At 40.9% G+C, this 27071-nt stretch overlaps 2 protein-coding genes across 13 annotated transcripts in view; both read left to right on the top strand.

Moving 5' to 3' along the window:
- LOC306880535 (protein 4.1-like) overlaps positions 1–26224 on the top strand; it is a 113278-nt gene extending 87054 nt beyond the window's left edge. For 2 of the 12 annotated variants that reach the window (XM_079434110.1, XM_079434115.1), the window contains 10 exons: positions 1370–1455; positions 8914–8973; positions 10780–10938; positions 14143–14196; positions 15465–16004; positions 16864–16992; positions 18209–18307; positions 18822–18902; positions 20222–20333; positions 25287–26224. In XM_079434110.1, coding sequence (XP_079290236.1) covers positions 1370–1455; positions 8914–8973; positions 10780–10938; positions 14143–14196; positions 15465–16004; positions 16864–16992; positions 18209–18307; positions 18822–18902; positions 20222–20326 — 1313 coding nt within the window. In that variant the 3' untranslated portion in view covers positions 20327–20333; positions 25287–26224. Of the gene's footprint in view, positions 1–1369; positions 1456–8039; positions 8115–8235; positions 8266–8913; positions 8974–10779; positions 10939–14142; positions 14197–15464; positions 16005–16863; positions 16993–18208; positions 18308–18821; positions 18903–20221; positions 20334–25286 lie in introns of all 12 variants that reach the window. The other 10 variants (XM_079434107.1, XM_079434112.1, XM_079434111.1 and 7 more) reach the window with 7 other exon arrangements.
- Positions 5446–8156, top strand: LOC306880539 (uncharacterized protein). Its single transcript, XM_079434124.1, has one exon. The coding sequence runs from the start codon at positions 6416–6418 to the stop codon at positions 7007–7009; it is 594 nt and encodes a 197-aa protein (XP_079290250.1). The 5' UTR covers positions 5446–6415; the 3' UTR covers positions 7010–8156.
- Positions 26225–27071: the final 847 nt, after the last annotated feature.

Below are 27071 nucleotides of genomic sequence, written 5' to 3'. Positions count from 1 at the left end.
CCAAAATTTCGCTGCATTTGCGATCAGAAGCCAAAAAAGCTAAGTATAATATCTGTGATAGCTAAATATGTTGCAAGAGAGGTGTCACCACCAACATGACATTAATTTAATAGATCGTTAAAGATTGCGAACATGATTCAAACACGTGATTCTATTCCTAAATTACAATAATTCGTCTCTTTCATTCCTCAACCTTTGTCGTGTGCGATCCCAATGTTGTGATCACTCGGTTCGTCTGTGCAGCATACGATCACACCGGTGTGATTTGAGTGTGATCTGCATTCGCGCTGCTGCTGACCTGAAGAGAGCAGCTGTCAGTCTTTTTAACCACACAGTATCATTATTTCTGTTACAAACATTCAAATCACAGAAGCACTGTTATAAAAGTTTATAGTTCAGATATAAACTCTGATATGTACGGTAGCGATTCAAATAGAGTAAATATCCGTTTGAAAGTAATTTGACGCTTCAAATGAAGATTTATCGATTACATTGTTACGCCAGTAGGTGGCGAGAAGGGGCTGTTAAAATGTATTTGTCTTTGAAACATACAAGAGATTTCATCCAGTAATGAAACCAGCACATCCTGAGTGAGTCATTCATAAATTACATGGGATTTTGTTTATTTGTCTAATATTTTTTTCTTCAGAATCATGAGAGAACCACAACTTCCATCGGGGGGAAAAAATAAAAAAAACTGAAGAGTCCAGCTTTTATGTCGCCTGTTGATTTTTGTTCATGGTATTCAGCTCCAATAAATGGTTTGCAAAAAAGAGACACAGCTTAAATGTTTGATATCATTATTTAATCACATTGCAATCAAAACTGGGAATCGAAAAGAATCTGAATCGATAAAATTGAAACGATACCCAACCCTAGTCCTCATGAGAAACGATTAATGTGTAAATGTTTGAGCAGTAGAGAGTAGATTTGTGATTGTCTTGGGAGCATCAGTTACAATTATTTATTATTTTCAGTACAAAATGTATGCCATACTGTTCTAGCTGAGGTGTTTATGAATCGATTTTTAATAAACATTATGATTGTTTTAAAATCCAAACATTTAATGAAAAACAGACATGTTTAGCCATACGGTGGTGTCTGAGATCACGGTTTCTACTGAAGATTCTTCTCTAGTTGAATTCAAAATTTGTCAATAAAAATCAAATAATTGACCAACATAACAGTTTGAGAGAAATGTTGAATTGGAAATTTGAAACTTTAGTTTTAAAAAAGTCTCAGATTTGCTATGTGGTTTCAGACAGCACTGTTTACAGATGTGAACACAAGGACTACTGGTTAACTGTGTGTGTGTGTGTGTGTGTGTGTGTGTGTGTGTGTGTGTGTGTGTGTGTGTGTGTGGTGGCAGCTCCTGTGGTGAATGTGAGTGATTACAGTCAAGCTGCAGGCGCTGGAGAGAACGGCCCGGCTCTGGAGCTCAACTCTGACTCTAAGGTGAGAAAGACCCTCTTCATCATCTTCATCACAGTCCTCAGATCTATAGGAAGTGCTCTGGAACAATAACTGCTCAGATGTTAAATGTACAGATGCCTTCCCACTCATACTGCATCACTGAGTTTCTCTCTTAGGGTGTTTAATGAAAATACTTCTTTTGGTGCTTCATCTTTCCCCCATTTTTTTGTATTGATTCTGGTTTGATTTGTTGAAATGATAACTCAAGCTAAACCTAGAATGATGCTGCGTAAATGTTTTGTAATACACTGGGATCGTCCTCTGTTTGGAGACACACACATACACGGCTCACACGGTCCGGTTCTTGAACAATACCCGGAGAAACCACCATCCCCAGCTGACCCGTATGCCTCGAGTCGGTCTGCCACCCCGACGTGACATTTCTCTGTCCGTCAAAGGCCTGTATTCATGGCGTCCGTGAGCCCTGAAGGAGCGCTGGCATTCCTGCCGTAACCTACAGCTCTCACATGAAGAGAGTCTTTCACACACAAACCAATGGAGGATGTTAGCACTTTGAGAACTTCATCCTGTCTGTGTAACTGCCCTCAAACGCACACAAGCCAGCTTTGTGACAATAACAGCGTTATCTAGCCTGTTATTGGCTGTTTCCGTGGCGACCGACATTCCACCCCTCTGCTCGTCACCGGCCCGTTCGTTAGATATGATGTAGGTCCAGCCCACTGAAGAGCTCTTGATTGAGTTACTCTCATTTAGGACACTGGAATCCAGACAGATGCCTCTGTGCTTCTCTCAGGGCGTGTTCACACTGGGTCTGAACCAGAGTTCACTTTCTCTCTACCAGCTGTTTGTTCACCTGTGTAGCTTCTGCCACAGACGTAAAGCACGTGATTCAAAGAATAAAAAGAAAATCACATCTAGAGGTCAACCGATAGTGGATTTCACCGATACTGATAGCTAGGTTGGACCACACTGGCCGATAACGATTAATCGTTTTAAAATGTTTAATTAATAGTTTTTAAAATGGATACTGAACCATAATTAGTAAATGAATGAAAATATTAATATTACTTATTATATTAAACATTAGTTAGCTGATAGTTTATTAACTAATGTTAACAGAAGAAACTTTAAAATGTAAAAATGTTTTAGTAATGGTAAATGTTGAAATTAACACACTAACAAGGAACGATACTTAATCTTAATGTTACAAATGTACTCTTATTTTAAAGTGTTACATTTCATTTAAAGATGGTCATCTTTAAATATCTACACACAATCCATAGCATTGAAATTACTTGCATATGGATATTGTATGTATACTCTCCCACTTTATTTGCCTCTTTTTTAGAACACTTAATTAATGAACAGAATTCGTTAGTCACACACCGGGGGAAAGCACAGCGCTGAGTCCAGGAGAACTCAAAGGTATCTCACACACCGGCCCGTCACGTTCAGCTCGAGCGGTGGTCTAAAACAGTTTAATCCACAAATGAACATGTTTACTTGTGTGACAGAGGAGTTTGGTGTTTAAAAAAAAAGAGGAAGCGCTATCTATATTACAGCTCTCTATATAAAGCATACAGACATTATTAGAGCCACAGAAAGACAAATATTTCTCAGAAAAATTCACAATAAACAATTTTACAGCCTAGGGTGATTTGTAAAAAATCTAATGTAATTTAATGGAGAACTATGTGAATGGTGCTCTGTGGTGTGGCAGGATTTTGTGTCAACTATATTTAAATGTGCGTCTGTATTTTCCCGAATGCCAATCTTAATGCATGCATCTAAAACATGTATTTTACCCCCGGAACGTGAGCTTTACCGGTGGACCCCCCTCGAAACGCGATTGGGCTAGTTTTGAGTAACAATTGGGTGGGTTTGTGGGTAAATCCGATACATCGGTCGACCTCTAATCACATCATTACTTCTGCAGCTCACTTGTTCAAATTAGGCCAGATTACTTTTATACCGACTGAACTGTCACTTGAATGTGGTTCCCAAACAAAACCGTTGAATTCTGACAACTTGTGACCTCAGAAATGTACCAGAATGTCCCTCATTGGTTTTACTACCAAAACTTAGCATAGATTAGCACAGTGGACTTGCAAAAGATGCATCAAATGCAAGCTGCTCGCTAAAGGCTGTTTCTGTGGAGATGAGCAGCTTTATATGTATTTCACATTCTACAATACAGACTGTTTCACATTAATAAACAGGAAAATAACAGTGTTACTGTTTTAAAATGTATCAGTTATCATTCAGTTTCAGCTGTCAAGTAGTTCTACAGAAGACAATAGTGACATTCAGCTCAATTTAGATTCAGTGTTGATTCAGTTCAGTCTGTCTTTCAGTGTTGGAGAGTCAACAAGTTCAGTTCAGAAACAAGTTCAGTTCAGCAATAAAGCAGCTCAACAGAAGACAATAGTGTCATAAATCAGCTCAGTTTAGATTTCATCATCCGATAGTGGCAGTGCAGTCAAATTGATAATATTACTGAAAGTTTATATTTATAATTTTATATATATATGAAAGTATTCAGACCCCCTTAAATTTTTCACTCTTTGTGCAGCCATTTGCTAAAATCATTTGTTCATTTTTTTTCCTCATTAATGTACACACAGCACCAACAGAATTGTTGACATTTTTGAAGATTTATTAAAAAAAGAAAAACTGAAATATCATATGGTCCTAAGTATTCAGACCCTTTGCTGTGACACTCATATATTTAACTCAGGTGCTGTCCATTTCTTCTGATCATCCTTGAAATGGTTCTACACGTTCATTTGAGTCCAGCTGTGTTTGATTATACTGACTGGACTTGATTAGGAAAGCCACACACCTGTCTATATAAGACCTTACAGCTCACAGTGCATGTCAGAGCAAATGAGAATCATGAGGTCAAAGGAACTGCCTGAAGAGCTCAGAGACAGAATTGTGGCAAGGCACAGATCTGGCCAAGGTTACAAAAACATTTCTGCTGCACTTAAGGTTCCTAAGAGCACAGTGGCCTCCATAATCCTTAAATGGAAGACGTTTGGGACGACCAGAACCGTTCTTAGAGCTGGCCGTCCGGCCAAACTGAGCTATCGGGGGAGAAGAGCCTTGGTGAGAGAGGTAAAGAAGAACCCAAAGATCACTGTGGCTGAGCTCCAGAGATGCAGTCGGGAGATGTGAGAAAGTTGTAGAAAGTCAACCATCACTGCAGCCCTCCACCAGTTGGGGCTTTATGGCAGAATGGCCCGACGGAAGCCTCTCCTCAGTGCAAGACACAAAAAAACACCTGAAGGACCACAAGATGGTGAGAAATAAGATTCTCTGGTCTGATGAGACCAAGATAGAACTTTTTGGCCTTAATTCTAAGCGGTATGTGTGGAGAAAACCAGGCACTGCTCATCACCTGTCCAATACAGTCCCAACAGTGAAGCATGGTGGTGGCAGCATCATGCTGTGGGGGTGTTTTTCAGCTGCAGGGACAGGACGACTGGTTGCAATCGAGGGAAAGATGAATGCGGCCAAGTACAGGGATATCCTGGACGAAAACCTTCTCCAGAGTGCTCAGGACCTCAGACTGGGCCGAAGGTTTACCTTCCAACAAGACAATGAGCCTAAGCACACAGCTAAAATAACGAAGGAGTGGCTTCACAACAACTCCGTGACTGTTCTTGAATGGCCCAGCCAGAGCCCTGACTTAAACCCAATTGAGCATCTCTGGAGAGACCTAAAAATGGCTGTCCACCAACGTTTACCATCCAACCTGACAGAACTGGAGAGGATCTGCAAGGAGGAATGGCAGAGGATCCCTAAATCCAGGTGTGAAAAACTTGTTGCATCTTTCCCAAAAAGACTCATGGCTGTATTAGATCAAAAGGGTGCTTCTACTAAATACTGAGCAAAGGGTCTGAATACTTAGGACCATGTGATATTTCAGTTTTTCTTTTTTAATAAATCTCCAAAAATGTCAACAATTCTGTGTTTTTCTGTCAATATGGGGTGCTGTGTGTACATTAATGAGGGGAAAAAAAATGATTTTAGCAAATGGCTGCAATATAACAAAGAGTGAAAAATTTAAGGGGGTCTGAATACTTTCCGTACCCACTGTATATGTATGTATGTATGGCATTTTTGCCTTTATTATGACAGGACAGATCAGAACTAACAGGAAGTGAAGTGGGAGAGAGAGAGAAAGGGGAGTGGGATCAGGAAAGGTCCTCGAGTCGGGATTCAAACTCGGGACGCGTAACACAACTGCACTGTATAAACCAAAATAATGCACTGTCAATAGTTGTTTACTTCCACAAATTAGTCCAGATTGCTTTTAAACCAACAGTGAGCTGTACCCCAGACACTCTTAAGGCTCGTTCACACCAAGAACAATAACTATAACGATAAAGATATTAGCGTCCATACCAGCGGACGATATCGTCTATTTATTCTGAGCACACGCTCGTCTGCCGCTTTAAATTCTCCAGCTCGTGAGATCAGAATTGATTCTGATTAGGTGTTAATGCTTTTATCGTTCATCAGCTGGAAAAAAAATATTTTGAAAGTGATTCCAACAATATCGTTTCTCTGTGCCTTTATCATTATAGTTGTGGTGTGGACTCTGCTATTCTTTAATATTGAGAACGATTTTTAGAACAATACCTTTATCGTTATCTCTATAGTTATCTTCCTTCGTGTTAACGGGCTCTCATTGAGAACTGCTTTCACGGCCTCTGAAGAAACCGGATTGAGATAGATTGGACTCCACAGCCTGGTGTGAAAATGCCCTCCTCTCTCCCCCTGAGCTTCTGCATCAACACTCTGCCAGCTTATGTTGTCTAACGCTTGCCCACACACACACTAGCACACCCCTAAATATCAGAGTCTTTCCTAATGTGTCATCCCTCACCCCCCGACCTCGACTCGGCTCACTGACTAATGTTGTGTTTCTCTCTCCCCTTCTCTTTCCCTGCGCACTCCACCATGTCTTTTTGCCATGCACATTCCTCTTCCATTGCATTCTGTCGTTGCACACACACAGTCTCTCTTCATGTTCCCATTCTCCCCGTCCTCCTCCACCCTCTCCTCCCTGCCGCCCACTCTCGACACCATCTCTGAGCTGGACGTGTTGTCCGACATCTCCGAGGACGAGCCTGACCTCCACCTCGAACCGGACTCTGAGCCTGTGAGCTGGCCGGCTGAAGAATCCAGCAGCGGCGAGGGTGCGTCCGAAGAGCTGGGTCTGTCCGTGCTCCGCTTCTGCAGGGGTCTGCGTCTGCCCTCGCTGCTGGACGAGGATGGCTGCATCAGTCTGCCCTGTCTGCCGGAGGACTGCGCCGCTCTGCTGCTCCCCGCCGGACTGCAGCGTCACCTGCCCCTCTCCTCCCCTTCCCTCCTGCCCTCCTTCCTGCTCATCTTCGCCGTCTTCCTCTCCACCTGCCAGTCGGTGGCGCTGTCTCTGCTGCTGGCGCTGCCTCTGGCCCTGTCCCTGTGCTATCTGGAGCCAAAAACACACGTGCGCTTCAGGCCAGCAGAGGTCATGCCTGAGACGAGCGCTCCAGAGGAAATGCAGTGTGACCCCGCTGCCTAAACCGATCCCTGACCTCCCCATTCCTTCCTCCCCGTTTGCCTACCTCCTAATCGCTACTGTGTGCATTTTGTCACTGTTTGCCTCTATAGCTCTTCTCTCTCCCGCTCCACCTTCCAGTGCCAGATTTTCAGTGTGAAATGCAGATTAGTCCTTGCGCTCAGATTGTAGCTGTTTAAATCAGCAGCATTCCAGTGGGACTCTATTTATAGTCCACATCCTGTCTGAAAAATCTCTTTCCCCACTTCAGCTGGAGCATTTATTAGACCTGAACCACTCGACCAGTTTTAAAGGGGTCATATGACGATGCTAAAAATAACATTATTTGGTGTAATGCAGTGTGTTTACGCGGTTTAAGGTTCAAAAACATTATTTTCCACATACTGTACATTATTGTTACTCCTCTCTGCCCCACCTTTCTGAAACGCGTCGTTTTTTACAAAGCTCATCGTTCTGAAAAGCGCGGTGTGCTCTGATTGGCCAGCTATCCAGTGCGTTGTGATTGGTCAAATACCTCAAGTGTGTGACGGAAATGTTACGCCCCTTACCGTATTTGGAAACACACAAAAGTTCTGCCTTCTTTCTTTGGGTAAACATTTGGCTGTTATGCAAATCTTACCACACAGTGACGTAGATATGTGGGGCGTGTTTGAATGCGCGGATGAGTATTCACTTTTATAAAGAATCTCTCTTTGGGTTTGAGACTTTAGTCTTTGCAACTTTACAGATTTTATATATGCACGAACAGCTTGTAACACTCCAAAGAGAAAGGAAAACTTGAAATTGCATCATATGACCCCTTTAATCTTACAGTAAACAGCAGATTTATATGTATTTTGGATAGATTTCCCTCTGAGTTCATTATAGTTCTCCAGGTATTTTATAAGAGTCTCGAACAGAAAAGCTGCATCTCACTCAGACCAGTCTGTCCCAGAGCTCAGGGCTCGCTCCTTATCACTTTGATTGGGGATTCAGGCCTTCCATCATCCATTTCACCTTTTCAGACTATTTTGTCCATTATTCCACCAATTAGAGTCCACAGGTGGAGGTCATGGAGAAGCCAAACGCGGATGCAGCCACATCCATCACCTCTGAAACGGCCTTTGAGGTCTGCTAACCTTCCCAGCATGCATCTGTAATCACATTCATATAATTAGCACACAGTCCAGAGGTATTGTATGACAGGTTTTGAACTAATCTTCATCTTTTATCTTCGATGGCATGAGCAGACGGATGGTGCTGGCGCTCCTGAGAGAAAGGTCTTTCACTTTTTTTTTGAGATGCAAATTGTTGTAATTCACTGTCTTTATTAATTAATTTCATGTTTTTGTTCAATTGAAAGTGATGGGGTTCTTGCATCATGGTTGTTTGATGTGGAATCTTGGCTTTCTTTGCTGTGGTGATGGTTGTTTGTTTTATTTGCTGTTATCCTGTGCTTTTTCTGTAATTTCAACTGCAAATGAGGCTCAAATCACGTGAGCTCTCTGGAGTAATTTGCTGATTGACTGGCTAAGCAGTGCTAGATTGATGACTTGTGATTAAATGCTGATTTGCCTGTTGGTTGGTTACTTCCAAGAACCCTGATACAGATCAGGAAATCAGCCTACAGTCACATCAGAAAGCCTGAGAGCTCATTAATGCTCTAGTGCATTAGATTGAAGATCAATTTAAAGCTGGAAGTTGCTGTCTTAAATTCAAGAACGTTTTCAGTTCAACACTCAAATTGATATGCTGACAATTTCATTTGGGATGCACATTAGAAGCATTTTCGCTGGTGCTCTCAGACTTTCATTTTCCATTATGCAACATTTTCTCCTCATCAGAGATGTTCATCAGATTTGACTCTAGTTCATTACCATCTGTCTTTTTCCTATTTGTTCAAATGTGTTCTCATTTTTAATCCACAGAGCAAGTTGAGAGTGCAGGGGGAAAATATATATGTCAGACATAGCAATTTAATGTTGGAGGTTCGTATGTCATCTGTAATCAATGAAAAAGAAAGAAAAAAAGAGCAAAAGCATAATGGATGGTGGACGTGTGTCCCCTCTCTGGCTACTGTCCTGGGCTGCCTCTCACTCTTCCTCTCTCAGGCTTTGTGTGCATGCATTAGTGTGTGTGTGGGCTGCATGTTAAAGCGGGTGCATGTCTGCGGGTGAAATGAATTTATGTGATAATGTTTGTGTAAATGTCATGTGGGAATGGTTCTCATAACAACACTAATAGTATTTCCCTAACCAGACAGGTGACTTTCTGCTTCGGTTGTGGTGATTGTTCACATTTGATTTTATAACTAAATGGATATACTCATCCTGGGGTGACCCTGTCAGTGCCAAAGACACCTGGCTCCCGAGCCCTGAGACAGGACAGGATTTGGTTTGTGGTTAGCAGGAAAATGTGGTCTAAATGTCAAGAGTTTAAAGCTGAAGTGTGTGACCACTGTCACCAAACACTAGTAGTAAATAGTTATACATTTTTGATTCCTTTTGGCAAATAATGAGAGGTCCTGATAAAAGGCAAACAGATCAATCACAGTGTCAGCCTACTGATGTTTTAGTATTCTCTACGTGTTAACCTGGAACAAGAGAAAGACTCTCTTCAGTTTAGATGAGTGTGCACTCAGTGTCTGGTGTCTCAGCAGCAGTTGTGTCTTTGGCTCTGAAGCAGTGTCTCACTGCACCGCTCCAGTCCTCAGTGTGTAAACAAGTCCTGCCTCACTGCTCCCCACAGACGCTGACCTCTGACCTGGCCCTTGTAATCCCACCAGTTCAGCAGAACCAAACCTATACTGGGATTGCCAGGGTCCTTCAGATGTGGAAGACTGATTGATCTTATTCAGGATGATGACCGTAGGGTTTAAGGGTTTAAGTAGACAGCTTATTTCACTGGATATGATTGAAAATGAGTGAATGAGGGACAGATGTACAGTCGGAGCAATAGTATTGTTTTAAGGCCTTGAGCTCATTTTTAGCATCTACAATTTGTGAAAATGCAACTTTCCATAAAAGTTCTGCAGTGTTCTGTCAGCTGGACTATAAACACCTGGATGTATAAGATGTAATGATTCTGTTATACTTACTCCGAAGTTGCTTTTTGTTAAAAAAGTTAAATTAAAGTAAGTTTGAAATACCTGAGCAACCGTATACTGCTTGCGATTAGTTTCCTGGAAAGTTTTCTGAAAAGTCTACAGTGGCAAACTATTCAAAACCACCAAAACAAACCAGAACTTTGGTTTAGCCAGATTAATTTAGAAATGATGTTACACCTGAAGAACGAATGGCTGAACGAATGTGTGACTTCATTTCAAATGAAATCTGGCGTAAACAAAGTTTGTGTGGAGTTTGTTTCAGTGGTTCAGAAATGTGCTCTGGCGAAATGTTTGGACTCATCGAAACAAACTCCAGATGAACCAGATTTTGTTTGTAATGATGTCACACCCATTCGTTCTTCATTTTCACTTCATTACCAAAGTGTATTTCTGTCCCTCACAACCTCATTTTCTTTTGTGTCAAATTACTACTAAAGCAATAACACTGGACATCATTAGTTATTGAAAGATGTTCCAGAACCTGACAGCTCTGGTCCAAATCTAGCGATCTTCCTAGCGGCCTACAGCCTAACATCATGAGTGCACATGAAATATTGCCTCCCGTCGTCTGCTGGGGTGCGTCAGATGAGCAGTGAGGTTCGACTCTAACTTGGTTCAGCTCTCTCCATGACTAATGTGCTGGTTCTTGGTTGTCCCTTTGTCCTCCCCTGCTTCCCTCTTGGATAAGGACTTGGATAAGACCCAGGAGGATGTGTTGAAACATCAGGCTAGCATTAGCGAGCTAAAACGCAGTTTTATGGAGGCTACGCCCGAGCCCAGGCCCAGTCAGTGGGACAAGCGCCTGACGGGCAGCCCTGCCACCTCCCTGCGCCTGCAGGCTCAAGGGGTACGTGTGCTTCTGCTCGGGATTCGGACGCCGCCTCAGATGCTCTGCATGCCCCTCTCCCTCTGCTCTGCTGAGAAGCTGGTTTACTCTGGGTGTTTTCTGTTGCACGGTGGGACAGTCGGGAAAATATTGCGTAAATAAGTGTCTTCTAATATTCTATTGAATAAGGGGGTGTAACGATAGACATATGTTTCTCAATGCATCATTTACCAATCCTTCCAATGTACATATGTGACCCTGGAGCACAGAAGCAGTCATGAGTAACACAGATATATTTGTAGCAATATCCAACAATACATTGTATGGGTCAAAATTATGGATTTTTCTATTATGACAAAAATCATTAGGATATTAAGTAAAGATCATGTTCCATGAAGATATTTTGTAAATTTCCTACCATAAATATTTCATAACTTAATTTTTGATTAGTAATATGCATTGCTAAGAACTTCAATTGTTCAACTTTAAAGGAGATTTTCTCAATATTTAGATTTTTTTGCACCCTCAGATTCCAGATTTTCAAATAGTTGCATCTCGGCCAAATATTGTCCTATCATAACAAACCATACATCAAACCTCAATTTAATAAAATTGACCCTTATGACTGGTTTTGTTGTCCAGGGTCACATATTGATCTTAAAACCTGGCTTTTTGAATTGTGACCCGTTTGTTTCAGTCTTTAAAAAAAAAAAAATCTGAAGTATGGAATAGTTTGCAAGGTGTTCTCAGCTCTAAAAAATATTTTATCAGAACATTGCACTCGTTGTTCTATTTGGAGTAGCCTGTACGGACACACATTAAATGCGTATACTCTTAACTCATTAGAAGCATTTATATCTACTGTATGAATGCACTTAGAAAAACCCGGAATCAAATCATTATTCAAAATTAAATTGAATCTCATTGTGAATCTGATTGCATTGGTCTGAATTTGCAAAAATTATTCCTGAATCGAGTTGAAAACGTATGAATCGTGAGTAGTCATTTAACTAGAAATGGCTGCTCAGACGGCTGTCCGTGGAGGAAAGCGAGCGACTTCAGTGCCTCTGAGATGCCTCACTAACACCTGTCACTCCTGACGTCACAATGCATTATTGTCTGCTTGAGTCTAAGTAGATTTAAGAAGACGACCCATAATCCCAACTGTCTCACACACACGCACGCCTCCTGTCCTCTACACTAGCCAATGGCGGGGCAGTACTCAATCTGATTGGTGCATCCGTTCACTCTGATTGGCTCTTTGAGTTCTGTTGTTCATGCTTTATGTTTGCTCGTTCTGTCCTTTGGTTTCCTCACTGCTCATGAATATTTCGCGTTTTCTAGCAGAATGCTTCTCTCATTGTTTAGGTTTGCTCAGTTGCAGTCACGTTGTCTCTTTCTTTTTGTTTATTTGTATATGCTTTAAATTTACTCTTTTATCAGTCAGTGTAAATGATCAGCTCCTGCCAAAGACTATATTGCACATTTTTGCACGTGTATTTCTTGTGCTTGTGAGTGATTTTTGCATTTTATTTGCACCCGTTTCACATTCTTGATGCCGTCACCCATTGAACACTGTTTCTGGGTAACAAACACTGTTGTTCGCACACATGCCCTCTGCTCTGTTCATGTTTAAATGCTTTACTGCTATTCCTGTAGTGTGTGTGCATGTTGTGTTAGTAGCTGTTCTCTCCTCACTCTGTAGAATCACTGAAGTGCTTTTGTGTTTCTCTCTCTCTCTCTTGTTTCTGTGTCTGTTGTCCCTGTACCTGCTCGTTTCATGTCTTGCCCTGTGCACAACCCCTGTAGAGTTTGGAAGAGGAGCTCACCTCTCTCTTTCTGAGTAAGGCGTGCTTCTCTGGGCTGGCTGGCTCCTGCACTATCGCTGCTGCTCCAGCAGAGGCCAGTCAAGTCTCAGCTCAGCCCGAGGTGCCTTTACCACTTCTGTCTGTCTCTTCATCTGGCCTGCTCTGGCTTTCTGTCTTCATGCAACTGCTTACGGCTTTATATTCTCTGCCACCACATGTCTGCACCTCTTTAAAGCAAACCAAGTCCATGCTCAGATCTGGCAGTCGGTATTGATCCAGCCCTCGCTGATGTGTGAAGAAGCACCGTGTGTGTGTGTATGTGTGTGTGTGTGTGCACATATAGAAATAATGTACTACTGTTCAAATGTTTGAGGTCGGTAAGTTTTTTTGGAGAAAAGTCCAAGGTTGCATTTATTTGATTAAAAATACAGTAAAAATTGTGAAATATTATTACGAGTTAAAACAGCTATTTTCTATGTGAATGTATGTTAATCTGTAATTTATTTCTGTGATGCGCAGCTGAATTTTCTTCATAATTACTCCAGTCTTCAGTGTCACATGATCTTCAGAAATCATTCTAATATACTGATTTGCTGCTCAAGAAACATTCCTGATTATTATCAATGTTGAAAACAGCTGTGCTGCACAATATTTTTGTGGAAACTGTGATGCATTTTATTTTTTAGGATTCTTTGATGGACAGAATGTTCAAACAGCATTTATTTGAAATATAAATCTTTTGTAATATTATAAATGACACTATTGATGAATTTAATGCATCCTTGCTGAATAATAGTATTTTATAAAAAAAATACCAATGACCTTTTGAACAGTAGTCTATAGATACAAATTATGTAAACACTAATTATTTCTTATGCATCTAACAGCAGTTCAGAAATGGACAACCAAAGTCATTAAATGTACAATAAAGCCATCAAAATCAAACCACGGTTATATTGTCATTATATATGCTACATTATGAATAAGACTTGAGAGCTACAGCTCTGTTTATACACGCATACATGAGTACACCGCTCTTCTGCACTAAGTGTCTGAATCACACACAAGCACAGCTCTAGAGGGCGTTTCACTGCCAGACTGGTCAATAAACATCCAGGAACAACATAATTAGCAATTAATTTCCATCTCTGCCATCGTGGTTTTGAAACTTCTTGTTTTGTGTGTGTTTGTGATCTGTCTGTTCACCAGTATCACTGCTGACTGCTGTCCCGTCCACCGTCTCAAAACCGTTAACTCTCTTTATCGCTGCTGTCTTGGGTCATCCGATCACTAGCGGTCAGTTGAGACACATGTCTCAAATGCATCTCCTGTGATCGGGTCACACAGGCAGGTCTCCTCCCGTGAAGGACTCCTCTGAGAGCGTGTGTTTGAGTGACTGTCCTATGATTACCTCCAGGCTCCACAGAAAACCCCTCCCTGTCCCGGGACGGACAGCAGAGACGCCAGCAAGGTGGTCCATCGTCCTCATTCAGCCTAACACCTAACATCACCTGAGCAAACGTACACCTAACACTGCACACACATCTCATCCTTTTTCCATTGCAGACATCATGATTCCAGCCCTCTCCTCTCCATCTTCACCAGATTGTTCATCCATCTGTTTGTCCATGCGTTCATTCATCTTTCAGCTTATGATCGTCTCTCTTTCTCGTCATGTTGCTTGTTGAGTGTATATGTGTGTGGTGTTGCAGTGCTTATGGACCTCAGTCGAAGGAGATGCCATGTTTGATTCAGCACAAATGAGAGCAGTGCTGTGAGCGACAGATGTACAGTGTGTTTAATCTGATGCTAACTCAGTAGTTTTATCTTGTTTTCAAGAAAATATACAAGAAGGCACATTTAATTGAGAGACGAATGTGTATGTAATACAGATGCCCTGTCTAAATACCCACACTTGCCATCTTTGCCACTTGAGCGCATGCAGTGCTGTCCCAGGTCTTAAAAACGCCAAAGTGCAGTGCCCTTAGCACACACTGAATCCATCTCGAGCCTTAGTGTATCCCATCATGCATCATGTTCTGAAAATAAATCATGAGACTTTTTGTCGAGATCTCGTGATAGATCACGCAAACCTTTCTGATGCAAGTTAAATATTAATAATAATTAGATAATACAAATAATTTGGTAGTAAAACAACGTGCTGCATGTTTTATTGGTGCAAAGACAAGTATATTTTGTACAACAGTTACAACTGTGTTTATCACTTAATTAGAAGCACCACATAGTATATTGTCCTCTGTTATAGGGACTACTGAACAGACATTTAAAAGTTTATTTCAAAATGCAAAGTATTGAAACTAAAAATGAAGCCCTGTAAACACTTGCATTTTTACAACACTATAATTGTGTCTCATCAGGTAATGAAAAGTTTGACACACTTGTGGTCTTCATGCTCACTTGAACACTTGGGCCAAATGCAGGAAATATTTCATATAAGTAGTCAAGTGCAAAGACTGCTATTGTGGGTATTTGGACAGGGCAAGTAATAGGGATTGTTCACAACTAAAGACGACGACGGCAAAACTGCATTGAACAGACTGTACTCTCTACGTCACAGCCATGTTTTTATTTGCTTTACAGTGACATTGACTTTGACTAAGGTCTGCAGGAAGCTTGTTTCCTTCAGTTTTTGTTCTGTGGTCATGGTTTATGTTATTTGCTTTTCTCTCCATCCCTGGTGTGTGTGTGTGTGTGTGTTTGTGTGCTTGTCTGGTGTAGAGCACAGAGGTCAATCCTGAAGTCAACGGCCAGCCAGAGGTCATAGAGGTCGTGGAAGAGACCGTTGTCATTGAGGAAGTCGTCAAAGCCAAACCCAAAAGCCCCGCCCCTGAGGCGCCGGTTACCATGGAGACGGAGGTCAAGGAGGAGAGGAGTTTATCGTCGGACAGTGAGAGCGAAGAGGAGGCGGAGTACCACGCTCAGCCGCCCAGCACGAGCATCTCCGCCCAGCAGATCAAAGAAGAGCCCGAGGAGGAACAGGAGGCGGTGCTTACTCAACAAGCCCCACCCTCTGCGATAGAGTCACAGCCATCCGCAGAAGCAGCTGAGCCCGGCCCTGCGGCGGAGGAAGAGAAAGCAGCGCAGCCTCATGAGGAAGAGCGTACAGACGAGCCGCTGGTGACGCCGGACGAAGCTCCCAATGGACATGCCCCCCAAGGCGAAGCCCCGACCACTCCCCAAACTGCTACCGCCGAGGAGGAGGAGCCTCACATCGTGAACGGCGGCGCCTCTCGTGTGGAAACGGAGCACCTGCCGCAGGTTATTTGTTGTTCAGAAGTAATTGAGATCCCGAGCTGAGACGGCCGCCTACGCTTCCCCTGCGCCGCCACTCTTCTCCTCATCTCCTCTTCCATTTCCCACTCCTTCCTCCTTCCTGGATGAAGATCCTGCTTTATCTGCACAAGGCTGAAACCTCTCTCTAGCCTGTTTTAAAGGAAGCAATTACAGTATAAATGAAAGCGTCTTAATGTTTGTCATTCCATCCTCTCGCCTTTAAGTTGATTTTTATATTCCACCCTACTTTGCGACACACACATATGAACACAATATTCTGAGTCGCTGCATGCGGGGGCTTGTATCTTGTGTGCTGCATGTCGTGCATCGTTGCATGGGGCTTTGTGGTGCATGCTTTATCTAGAGTACCTGATATCATAATTACACGATAAGTGCGTTTACATTCATTCTTCGCTCTGCTAGTAGAGAGAGAGAGAGCAGCAGAAACTTCAGTCATGCCACTGAAATGATTTGATTGCACAGATAAATAGCACACATCTTAAGTATTGATAGAAATAAAAGCGCAATATAGTGACGTCTGATATCGTATCTACACAGCGCTGTGTTTTTGTGCTTTTGCATGTGTGTGTTGTCCTGTAAACACTGCCAAAGATCACAGGAACCAAAAATGCACTAATGTTACCGTCACACGGACATTTGGAATCTTTTTGGCTTTTTTCGGTTTGTCGGCTGCATGCGTTATACCAAAGACGTCTAGTTTATAGTGGTGTTTCTTTGAACTGCATGAGCGTTGTGCTGTGTAGCAGTGGTTTTGTGTTTGTGACGTCAGACCGGATGCCTCTTGTACGTGTGCGTCACACTGACGGCCTCTGTCTCTCCGTAGCCTCCTGTTGTGAAGACAGAGATGGTTACGATTTCAGACACGTTTGCTGCTCAGAAGACGGAGATATCCACTAAGGAGGTTCCCATCGTTCACACGGAAACCAAGACCATCACGTACGAGGCTGCCCAGGTGAGAGGGGTCATGTGAAGTTTCTTAACTGAAATCGTAGGAATCACATATGCTCAGGTCAGGAGTCACTGCACTGGATCTGTAATCATATATTAGTGCTGTCAAAATAAAATAATTTCATATTAAAGCGCGAATGAAACTACGTGCATTCAATGTTGTGGTCAGTTAAGTCATGAAGTTACCAAAAAGGCTGCCTTAAAACTGCATGCATGTAATATGTTATATATGAGTCACATTTAAGATCATGTCTCTGATCATCTAACACACCCGATTCAACTCGTCAGTTCATTACTAGAGACTTGAAGTGGGTCAGAAAACAGAGAGTTGAGAGAAAATATGATGCGTCTCAGTCTGCGTTATGTTCAGCAGCGGCAGCTCTTAAAGTAATAGCAGCCAAAACAAGCTAATAACCAAATCTAAATCTGTAACTTTTATAGCTTTAAAGATTAATCTATATTTAATTTAGAATTTAGTGTTTGATTACTTCAATTTCTGTTTATTTCTGCTGAAGGGCACAGGTAAATATGACATTTATTATAATGGGTTTATGTGAAGATTGTTTTAAGTTCACTTAAATTAGAAGTTATTTTTTTAAAGTCTAATAAATGTTAAAATTGATAGCTCCCAATTATACTGTAATGTTGAATGGCTATAGTCAATGGTTAAATATTAGAGGGAAAACAATTTTATAGAGAAATCAGTATTGGTATCAGTGATACTGGCCTTCAGTCAAAATAAAAATGCCATTAAACTAATTTTTTTATTATTATTATTTGTTTGTACATTTGAAGATTTAATGTGAAATTATTGCAGTATAAAATTATATTTAAAAACTTTAATGTTAGATGGGATTAATCGTGATTAATTTCAGAAAAAAATCTGCAATTAATTAGTTAATTTTTGACAGCACTAATATATATATTAGTGTATATATATCTGACTCACTATACATGTGTATGTGTATATTCTCTGATAAAATACATTCCCTCATGAGGTAGCTTTAATGCGGCTGTGTTTTGTCAGTATCTTGTAGTTCAGCTCACTACTTTTTCAAAAGAGTGTGAAATGCTCTGAAACTAAATCCTGTCAAGCTGCTCATAATTTTGACATCGCTTCACCAACATTGACTAAAATGGTCGGCATTAATGCAGAATCACGCAGCTGTGTTGCCATCAGAGTGCTGAGAGTGTTTGTTTGTTCTGTCTGTGATTGACAGCTGGATGGTAATGGAGACGGGGAGCCAGGCGTGCTGATGACAGCTCAAACCATCACCTCCGAATCGCTCTGCACCACCACCACCACACACATCACGAAGGTAACACACACACGCCACTGGCTGTGACATTTGGGCTGATAAGAGAGCTTGTGAGATGAATGATCCTGTTCAGGATGTAGGATATTAGCTGACACTGACAGGTAAGAGTAGGGTTATAGATACAGAACTGACAAACTTCTGTTTTTGTTCTCCTTGAGCAGGTTCCTTATGTACTTTAATGTCAGAAGTGAGTTTAATGTTGGACCAGTGTTTAAAGACCCCATCAAATCAAAACCCTATTTATACTGAAAATGTTTGGTGTAGGACTTGCTTTGAAAACTTGAATTTTCACTCAGAAATTGCTGGTACATTTGACAAATAATTGCATGGAAACAGCAAGTAACATTGAATTAAATGTGATATTTTGATATAGAAAGACTGAAATAGTATTTTACTGCAAAAACCTACACCAACAATCTTGTGAAAAAAAAACAATTCAGTTGAAAATAGTGTTGTCCTGTACCCCTGTTCAGTGCAGTTCTCATCATGTCTGCATCTCTTTAATGATTGACAGACACTAAAGGGCGGGCTGTCAGAAACTCGCATTGAGAAGCGCATCGTCATCACAGGAGACTCTGACATTGATCACGATCAGGTGAGACACACACAACTCTCATCTGTGTACATGTATAAAGCCAGATGCACACTCTTTGAGTCTATTTTTAGACATTGTAAATGTCTCAGACTCAGACTATTTTTGGACCTTGTAGCAGGTTTCTTTGGCCTGATCGCTCAGAATGACACATCAGTAAACGTTTCCACTGGTGTGTCTGTAGGATCTGCCACGTGTCTCGTTATTTAGTGCTCCCTTCAACATGGTCTACTCAGGATTTTTTGTGAAGAGCTAACAGTCAACAAATGACTTTATTTAATTTAGCTACACATCTTTGGTTTGTGTGGCATCAGTGAGGATGTCAGAACACCATCTGATTGTTCCGTAATAAAGTAAATCTATTTAACAGCAGCATTCAAGAAATTTAATAATCAAATGTAAAAACAAAACACTACATAGTCTCCACTGTATAAATTAAATATACATTGATTTTAATTGAATCTACTAAAGTTGTGAGAAATACTAAAGCAGTGAGTGTTTTTATTCTTCACATTAACAATACAGGCTGCAGCAGGTTTATTAGGCTGCTGTCACTTTAAGACCGAATGCACTGATCCAGTATATTCACACATCTGATTTAATTTGTTATTATTTATTTATTTATTTCCACTTAAGACAGAGAAACTGTGTTTTTGACAGTTTAAGCGCAATATTACACAAAAGAAAATTCACATGCTACGTTAGTAAAATAGTTTGAAAGCTGAAACTGGCAGAGCTTTAAAAAATGCATTCAACTTTTGTGATAACTAAAGTCAGTCAATCTCTCAGTAAAGCCAGATTGTGTAGACTTTTTAATCATTCCCAAGCTAATATCATCATATTTCCCTACATATAGTCTGACCTAAAATACGTCTGATTTCTTTCGTTTTTTTTTTAGTGTTTATTGAGTATCTCACTGGGTTGATATTGTACAGCAGTGGTAAAGTTGAGACAGACACACTGCAGCTGTGATTGTAGTGTGGAGGAGCTCATGATCCTCAGCCGCAGGACGACAGACGCTCGTTTTAGCCGTGAGGTATTTCTGTCCGTCTGTGTCGTATGACGCACTCATGCACGCAGCTTCTGATAGGTCGAGAACGTGCACACAGGTTACCATAGCGATGTGACATTTGCCATCCTCTCAGACTGAGCTGTTCACGCAGATCCCAGCATCAGTTGTTCACATGCATGTATGTTTCCCATCGTCCGTTTGCGTTCAGTTGCTTGTGTTTTCATTCTTGTGTTGGGTTGTTCATTTTTTTTCCCTTAAATCTTTTGTTTGCTTTTGTTTATTTGTGTTTGTTTACTGTGGGCGGGCTCAGGCGTTGGCCCAGGCTATAAAGGAGGCCAAAGAGCAGCACCCTGACATGTCCGTCACTCGCGTGGTGGTCCACAAAGAGACGGAGCTCGCCGAGGATGACGACTGAAGGACAGGTAAGCACATGGCAAGGAGTGCCACTCTTGACGACCGGCTCCTCCTGCTCCGGCCCAGCGGCTCCTCCTCCTTCACTGGGAGCCTGTCGTTTCACTCCTTTTGTTTGTTCTTTTTCTTGTATTCATCTCTCCTTTTGTGTTTGTCTCTTTCTTTTCTCTGTCCTGGGTCTGCTCAGTGTGTATCTCATGTTAAAGCAGTGCGGATTCACACTCATTTGTGCTGAACTGGACTCTTATTTTAGGGGATCCTCATACACCTTTGAATGAAATGTATGATCTCTACATGAAAAAAAATGAAAATAGTAGTATTATCATATGATTATTAAATCCCTAACTTTCATTATCCTTGCAATATAAAACACTTAGTGGTGTTTTTGCTAATCACTGCTGCCTAATGAAATGATTAGAAAAATATTAGTATTTATTATACATATAGCTACATGCGGTAATTAAGAGGGCAAGCACAACAGAGGCAAGATGAGGAGCTAAGCAAGCAATTAAAAGTCATCTGAGCATCAAACATAACGCCTAAATTACGCACCTGGGCATGAGTATATATTTGAGTATTGTCAACTGAAAGTTTAAAATTACTGCATTTATTAACATGGAGTGTCAATTAATAAAATTTCAGTTTTAGAACCCTTTAGCTTTAGAAAGTTGTGTTTCATCCATGCCTTGATTTCCAACAAACAGGCAGAAAGAGTCAAAGAGGAAGTAGTGGAATCAGGCTGAGTGCTAAAATAAATCTGGGTGTCGTCCGCGTAACAATGATAACCCAGGCCGTACTTCTGAATAATCTGCCCAAGAGGTATAGCATGTAAACACTAAATAAAACAGGACCCAGAACTGACCCCTGAGGGACACCCTGACACAAAGGCACAGTCTGAGATCTGTTAGTACCCAGGTAAACAAACTGAGAACGTTGTGAAAGATACGATTTAAACCACTTCAACACAGTTCCAGAAAGACCAATCCATCTATGTAGTCTGTCCAATAATATGCTGTGACATATCGTATCGAATGCAGCACTAAGATCTAACAGAACCAAAATGCCACAAGCCCCAGAATCGACTATAATAAGGTCATTTAAGACCCTAACTAAAGCAGTCTCCGTGCTGTGTCCAGACCTAAACCCAGATTGAAAAGGCTCCAGTAGGCTGTTTGTGTAAAGATGAGTTTGGAGTTGGCTAACAGCCACTCGCTCAAGTACTTTTGCCAGGAATGGTAAATTAGAAATTGGCCGATAATTAGACATCACAGCAATATCACTCCCAGGCTTTTTTAGAACCGGTGTAACTGCTGCCATTTTTAAAGCAGGTGAAACAATCCATTCACTGAGTAAGGCTCTGACAATAGCAGTAATGTGGGGTACAATAACAGACAAACAGTTTTTCAATACAGTAGTAGGTAAAGGATCCAATATACAAGTAGTTGAATTCATTGACAAAACCAGTTTGGAAATGAAATCAAAATCAACAACCTTAAAACTTGAGAAAACATAATCAGAGAGATTTGGAGGATGCAACTCAACAAATTCAGACACATAATCACAGGCAATAGAACTATAGATATTATCAATTTTAGATGAAAAGTAATTGAGAAACTCATTACACTGCTCGTTGATGTTACTAGTAGGTTTAATAAGATTGTTGACTGTTGTAAACAGGACTCTGAGATTAGAGATGTCACTACTAATAATTGTAGAATAGTATGCCATTTTTGCAGATTTGAGAGCATTGTGATATTCAATCTGATGCTGATCAAACACTGATCTATGAACTTTTAGACCAGATTTTTTGTATGTCCGCTCCAACTGCCTGCCTTTAGCTTTCATTCGACGTAACTCAGATGTATACCATGGAGCTGATCTCTTGAAAGAAACAACACGTTTTTTCAAAGGGGCAATCTCATCCAGAATACAAGTAAAAACAGCGTTATACTGGTCAACAGAGGCCACAACCGGTAAGTCACCAGTAGTAAGACTAAGACGGTCAAGATCAATATCACAGATTTTCCTAAAACAGATAACACGCTCTTTCACAGTCTGCAGGGAAGGAGGGATCAGACAGAACGTGAGAAGCTTGTGATCACTTATACATGCATCAGTATAATCAAGTTGTTCAATGATTACTCCTACAGTGCAAACCAGATCTAATGTGTGACCGTGTTTATGCATAGGAAAGTTAACATGCTGAGTGAGGTTAAAACATTCTAAAATGTCCATAAAGCTCACTGTGTTAGTGCAGTCCACGGTATCAACCAGTTAAGAGAACAACTGGACAGATTGCACTGGCAAGCGTCAGAAACTCACTGAGAAAAACACAGTTAGGTTTGGGAGGACGATAAATATTTAACACCAAAACTGGTGAGAGACCATTCAATTTAAATGCCAAGCATTCAAATGATGAAAGACAAGGCAATGAGACTTCAGTTAAAGCAACATCAGATGGATAAATGACAGCAAGACCGCCACCTCTACCGGTGGAACGCGGCCGGTCTATATAGGTGTAACCAGGCGGAACACATATATTTAGATTAACATTTGTCTGATGCCACGTTTCACAAAGGCAGAAAAAGTCCAGTTCTTTGTCCACAACAATGTCACAGATTGAAGCCGCTTTGTTGTGTATAGAGCGAGCGTTTAGATGCGCAAACCTGATTGTGTCAAGGCGGACACCTCCATTAGATGCAGTAGACTTCTGAAGGTAGGAGAAGTTCACAGGACAAACACGACGCGGAGATAGATGGCGACGATCCAAGCACCTCTGAGTCCAAAAAGACCTTATACCGGCACCGCTTGCTTGCAAATTCCGGCGGGAGCCTCGATGAACGTATTTTGGCCGGCGAAGGAGATGTAGCGAGCGCAGTGTATCCAGGACACATGTAGCAGGAGGTGCAGAGTGATCAAACTGAAAAAGTTCTGGAGCAGAGTATTTTAGCATGATGAAGTTCAGGTGATCAAAGTAAATCTTGCCGTAAACTCCAAATAAAACTAGAACTAAAACAAGTAAAATCCAGAAAGGCCGCATATTAGCAGCGGGTAGGTGATGGAGAAGCGGCAACCACATTGCGCCAGCGTCCTCTCACACTCATTTTGGCAGCTATTTTTAATTTAGTCTTAAGGTGTGTCCCAAATCGTGTATTCATGCACTATTCCTTGATGTTTTGTAGTATAAATAGTGCGAGTAGTGTGTTCAAAAGTGCACTTTAAATACCAGGATGATGCACTGCACTCAACTGTCGCAGCTTTAATTACGGAGTAAAGGGGGGGCTGTCAGACTCTGATTATGAATGACAAAATAACCTTATAAAAATTACACAACATGATTGAGTACAGAGTGCATAAGTCAACCTTGTCCCATTTTTGTTTAGTCTCGTTTTAGTCAATGAAATCTAAGTCACATTTTTGCCATGCTGTATACTAGTTAAACTGATAAAAAAATATATAACTATTTGCTCAAAATTGTAATCGTAATGAAAGTTGTCATTTGAGAAATTAACTTTTTGCTTTAACCAGCCAGCACACATCAATAGAATGTCAACTCATACACGGTTTATTCTACCTCATCTAGTGTACTGATTTATTATAGGCTATTTATTATATAAATTAATATGAACGACTTATGCACGGTCTATGTCTACATTATGAAAACTGGTAAAACAAACGAAAAATATTATTCTAATAGTAATTCCAAATTGCAGTAGCCTATTTCTCGTTTAAAACAACAGTGGTTGAGTAAGCACATCTATTCAGCGATCACAAGCACAAACAATACAGTCGAGATCTCATGACAGAACACAGAGTGGCTGAGTGACACTTTCATGTAGATCGCTACACTCCAGCTTGTGTGTCTGTGTTTTCAGCTCATCGTTGGTGGCGCTTCTGCAATGAAGAGCGAGCGCATGCGCGTAGTTGCCAGTTTGCAAAAAAAATTGGGCAGAAAATGTATCCTTGCAACACAAGAAAGCTCACATAGTAGAGGCACGTACGCAGTCCGCAATAATATTTCTCCTTTATTTTTTTTTGACGAAAATAATATTTTTTTAATACATTTTAGTCTTGTCTTTTTATCATCAACAAAATTGTATGTTGATGATATAGTCATAGTTATTGTTTATTGACTTTGTCATCTCGTCGTCTTTTAGTCATGGGAAAATAGCTCAACAATGAACATTTTTCATCATAGTTTTAGGCTATGAGGAAAAATAGCTAGTTTTCATATCTCCTGACCACTAGTTTGCGCTGTGCTGAAACTGTGCAGGTACTCACCAGTCTTGGTTGTCATAACACACCAAATTTGGTCTCAATACACTAAAGCACTGAGGATAAATAGCCTCAAGGGTGTCAGGTGCTTTGGGGTAAGTATCTTCTAATGATCGGAATATTTCATGTTCTCCTGGCCGCTTTATGAAAATGGAGTACTTTAAGAAAATAATACTTTAGGTCAGTGCATTAGCTAATAGAATGGATGTCAAGGGATTACAACTTTTAATCTAATTGCATGATGTGCTGATTAATCTAATTAAATGAATCGCACATTTAACAGCCCCCAAAAGATTAAAGTCTTTGCATTGAAGACGACGTACAAAAAATGTAGCTTTAAAAAAAATATCGATTCAACATTGCATAAATGAAAATGAAAAACAAATCATATTCTAAATATGAAAACAAAACCTCCAGTAGGTGGCAGCAAGTCACTCTTGAGTGAATCATTGAATCATTCGTTCAACCGATTTGTTAAAATGACTGATGGATTCAGAAATGAAGCAAGTGACTGTATTTGTGAATCTGAATCTTTGACCGAATCACTGACTCGCTCAGTAGAGCTGCTGTAGAGTGTATATTTCTATGGGAAATAGATCATTAGGAAGTACTAGTTTGACCTGTGTTCTCTTCGCATCTTACCCCACTCTCCTGAGAGATAACTGTGTTTGCTTTGTCTTCTCTCGCAGAGCTGAAGTTCATCTGTTCATCCGTGTGGAGGAGAGAAGAGCGGCTCTGATCCTGTGCAGAAACACATCTTCATCTTCTGTCATTCAAACCAGAACCACTTAGCTAACATTTGTAGCATTTTATTTTTTTAGTCTTCGTTTTATCTCTTTCCCTCAAAAGATCATCTTTACCATTTCTGAAGACCAGATTTATGTTATTTTTTATTGTTAAGTAGTAATTCACAAGTAATGGATCACTTTGTGGTGGAGTACTGTGTAGTAATATTAGGAGGAGCGTGTGAGCATATGAAGATGATGTTGAGGGGGTGGGCGGAGCTAAAGATGGATGGGCTTTGCTGATGTCACAGTGTGTTTGTAAGGGACCAGCACAGGATGATTTTCATTGGTGGACGGCAGTGCCAATCATTCCTCTATGCAGTCAAACACAAGCATTCCACCGAGGAGAGGACTAGCGGCTTCTACCTCTCTCAGCGACAAGACAAACGCAAAAAACCCCGTTCACCATGAAACCTAGGCAGCTCTTTGGAAACTTTCTCATCTCCAGCCAGTTTCCGGCACCAATATTCAGATATATATTTGTAGAAACCTGTTTTTCTGTTTTAAATCGGATGATTTTCCACGAGGTCACTGTTTGCCCGCTTAAATCTTTTTAATCTGTTTCAGAAACTTTTGATTAAATGAACAAATGAGATTGAACTGCCAGCGCTGATGTTTGTAGCGGTCGAGCGAGGCCCATGCTCCCTTCTCTCTCTCTCTCTCCCGGCTCCCTTCTGCTCCATCAGCCCTGTGTATAGCAGTTAATGGTAGAATTGGCTCTCTCCTTCTTTTTTAAGCAGCTTTGGATGATCTGTCATGTTTTTATGCCCCACCCGACCCACTGTGTAACACTCTTACAATTAAAGTTTGTTTATTCTCTAATGATCCTGAGATCTTCAGTGATTGGCTGTGTGTTTTTGGGGGGGTTTAATGGGATTATTTGTTGCACTCATGTCTGAAATTCAAGATGCTTTCATACTCAGTAGATGTTTAGCTAGCATTAGCATCACTGTTCTTCATGTATTATCAGTACCAGTGAAGGTAGACGCTGCGCTGCCATCTATTGACGTGGATCTGCATGATTGTCTCGGATTACACTGATATTAGTGAGTTTTACAGGGAACTTCTTTACCTGTCCAACACAAAAGAACCAACTTGGGCATCACTGAGGGAGGCGACCTGCCCCATACAAGGTTAATTCAGGACTATTGACCCCCCCCCCCCCCCCCCCCCCAGTCTCTCAGTCAATGAGTCTTAAGTGTCCCATTTTACCTGAATTTACCATATAATTAAAACAGTTTGTATCTGGAATTATTAAGTGCAGTCTTGATCTCATGTGAGTGTGCACCATTCAGATGACTCACAAAAACACTTTTTTATTAATGCCTAATGCTTAAAAAACAAACAAACTGGACACAAATAAATGCAGTGGCTTTCAGTAATGCCTATTTGGCTGGAAGCTGAAATATAGGCATAATACAAGTGATAGTCAAAAACAAAGCAAACGTTGCAATATTCATTGATATACGATTCATCCCCATTCCGAGTTTCATATTTTCAGCGTTTTCTGGAGATTCTCCACCACTTTTTATTCATTGCAGAAGTAATACTGAAGTTCTCCGAGGCTGTTTTTATTTCAGTCAGTCTCTATGCTGCAACTCAGCAATCAGAATAAGGAGAGCTGTGAAATGATACAAAAACCTTACAAGACCTTGGTAGTTTTGTGATGTCTGAGTGTGCGAGCTGTTT

The sequence above is a fragment of the Barbus barbus genome (assembly GCF_936440315.1).
Source record: "Barbus barbus genome assembly, chromosome: 14".
Classification (NCBI taxonomy): Eukaryota; Metazoa; Chordata; class Actinopteri; order Cypriniformes; family Cyprinidae; genus Barbus; species Barbus barbus.
Note: the sequence above shows the minus strand (reverse complement) of the source record. Positions and strands in the feature narration are given on the sequence as shown.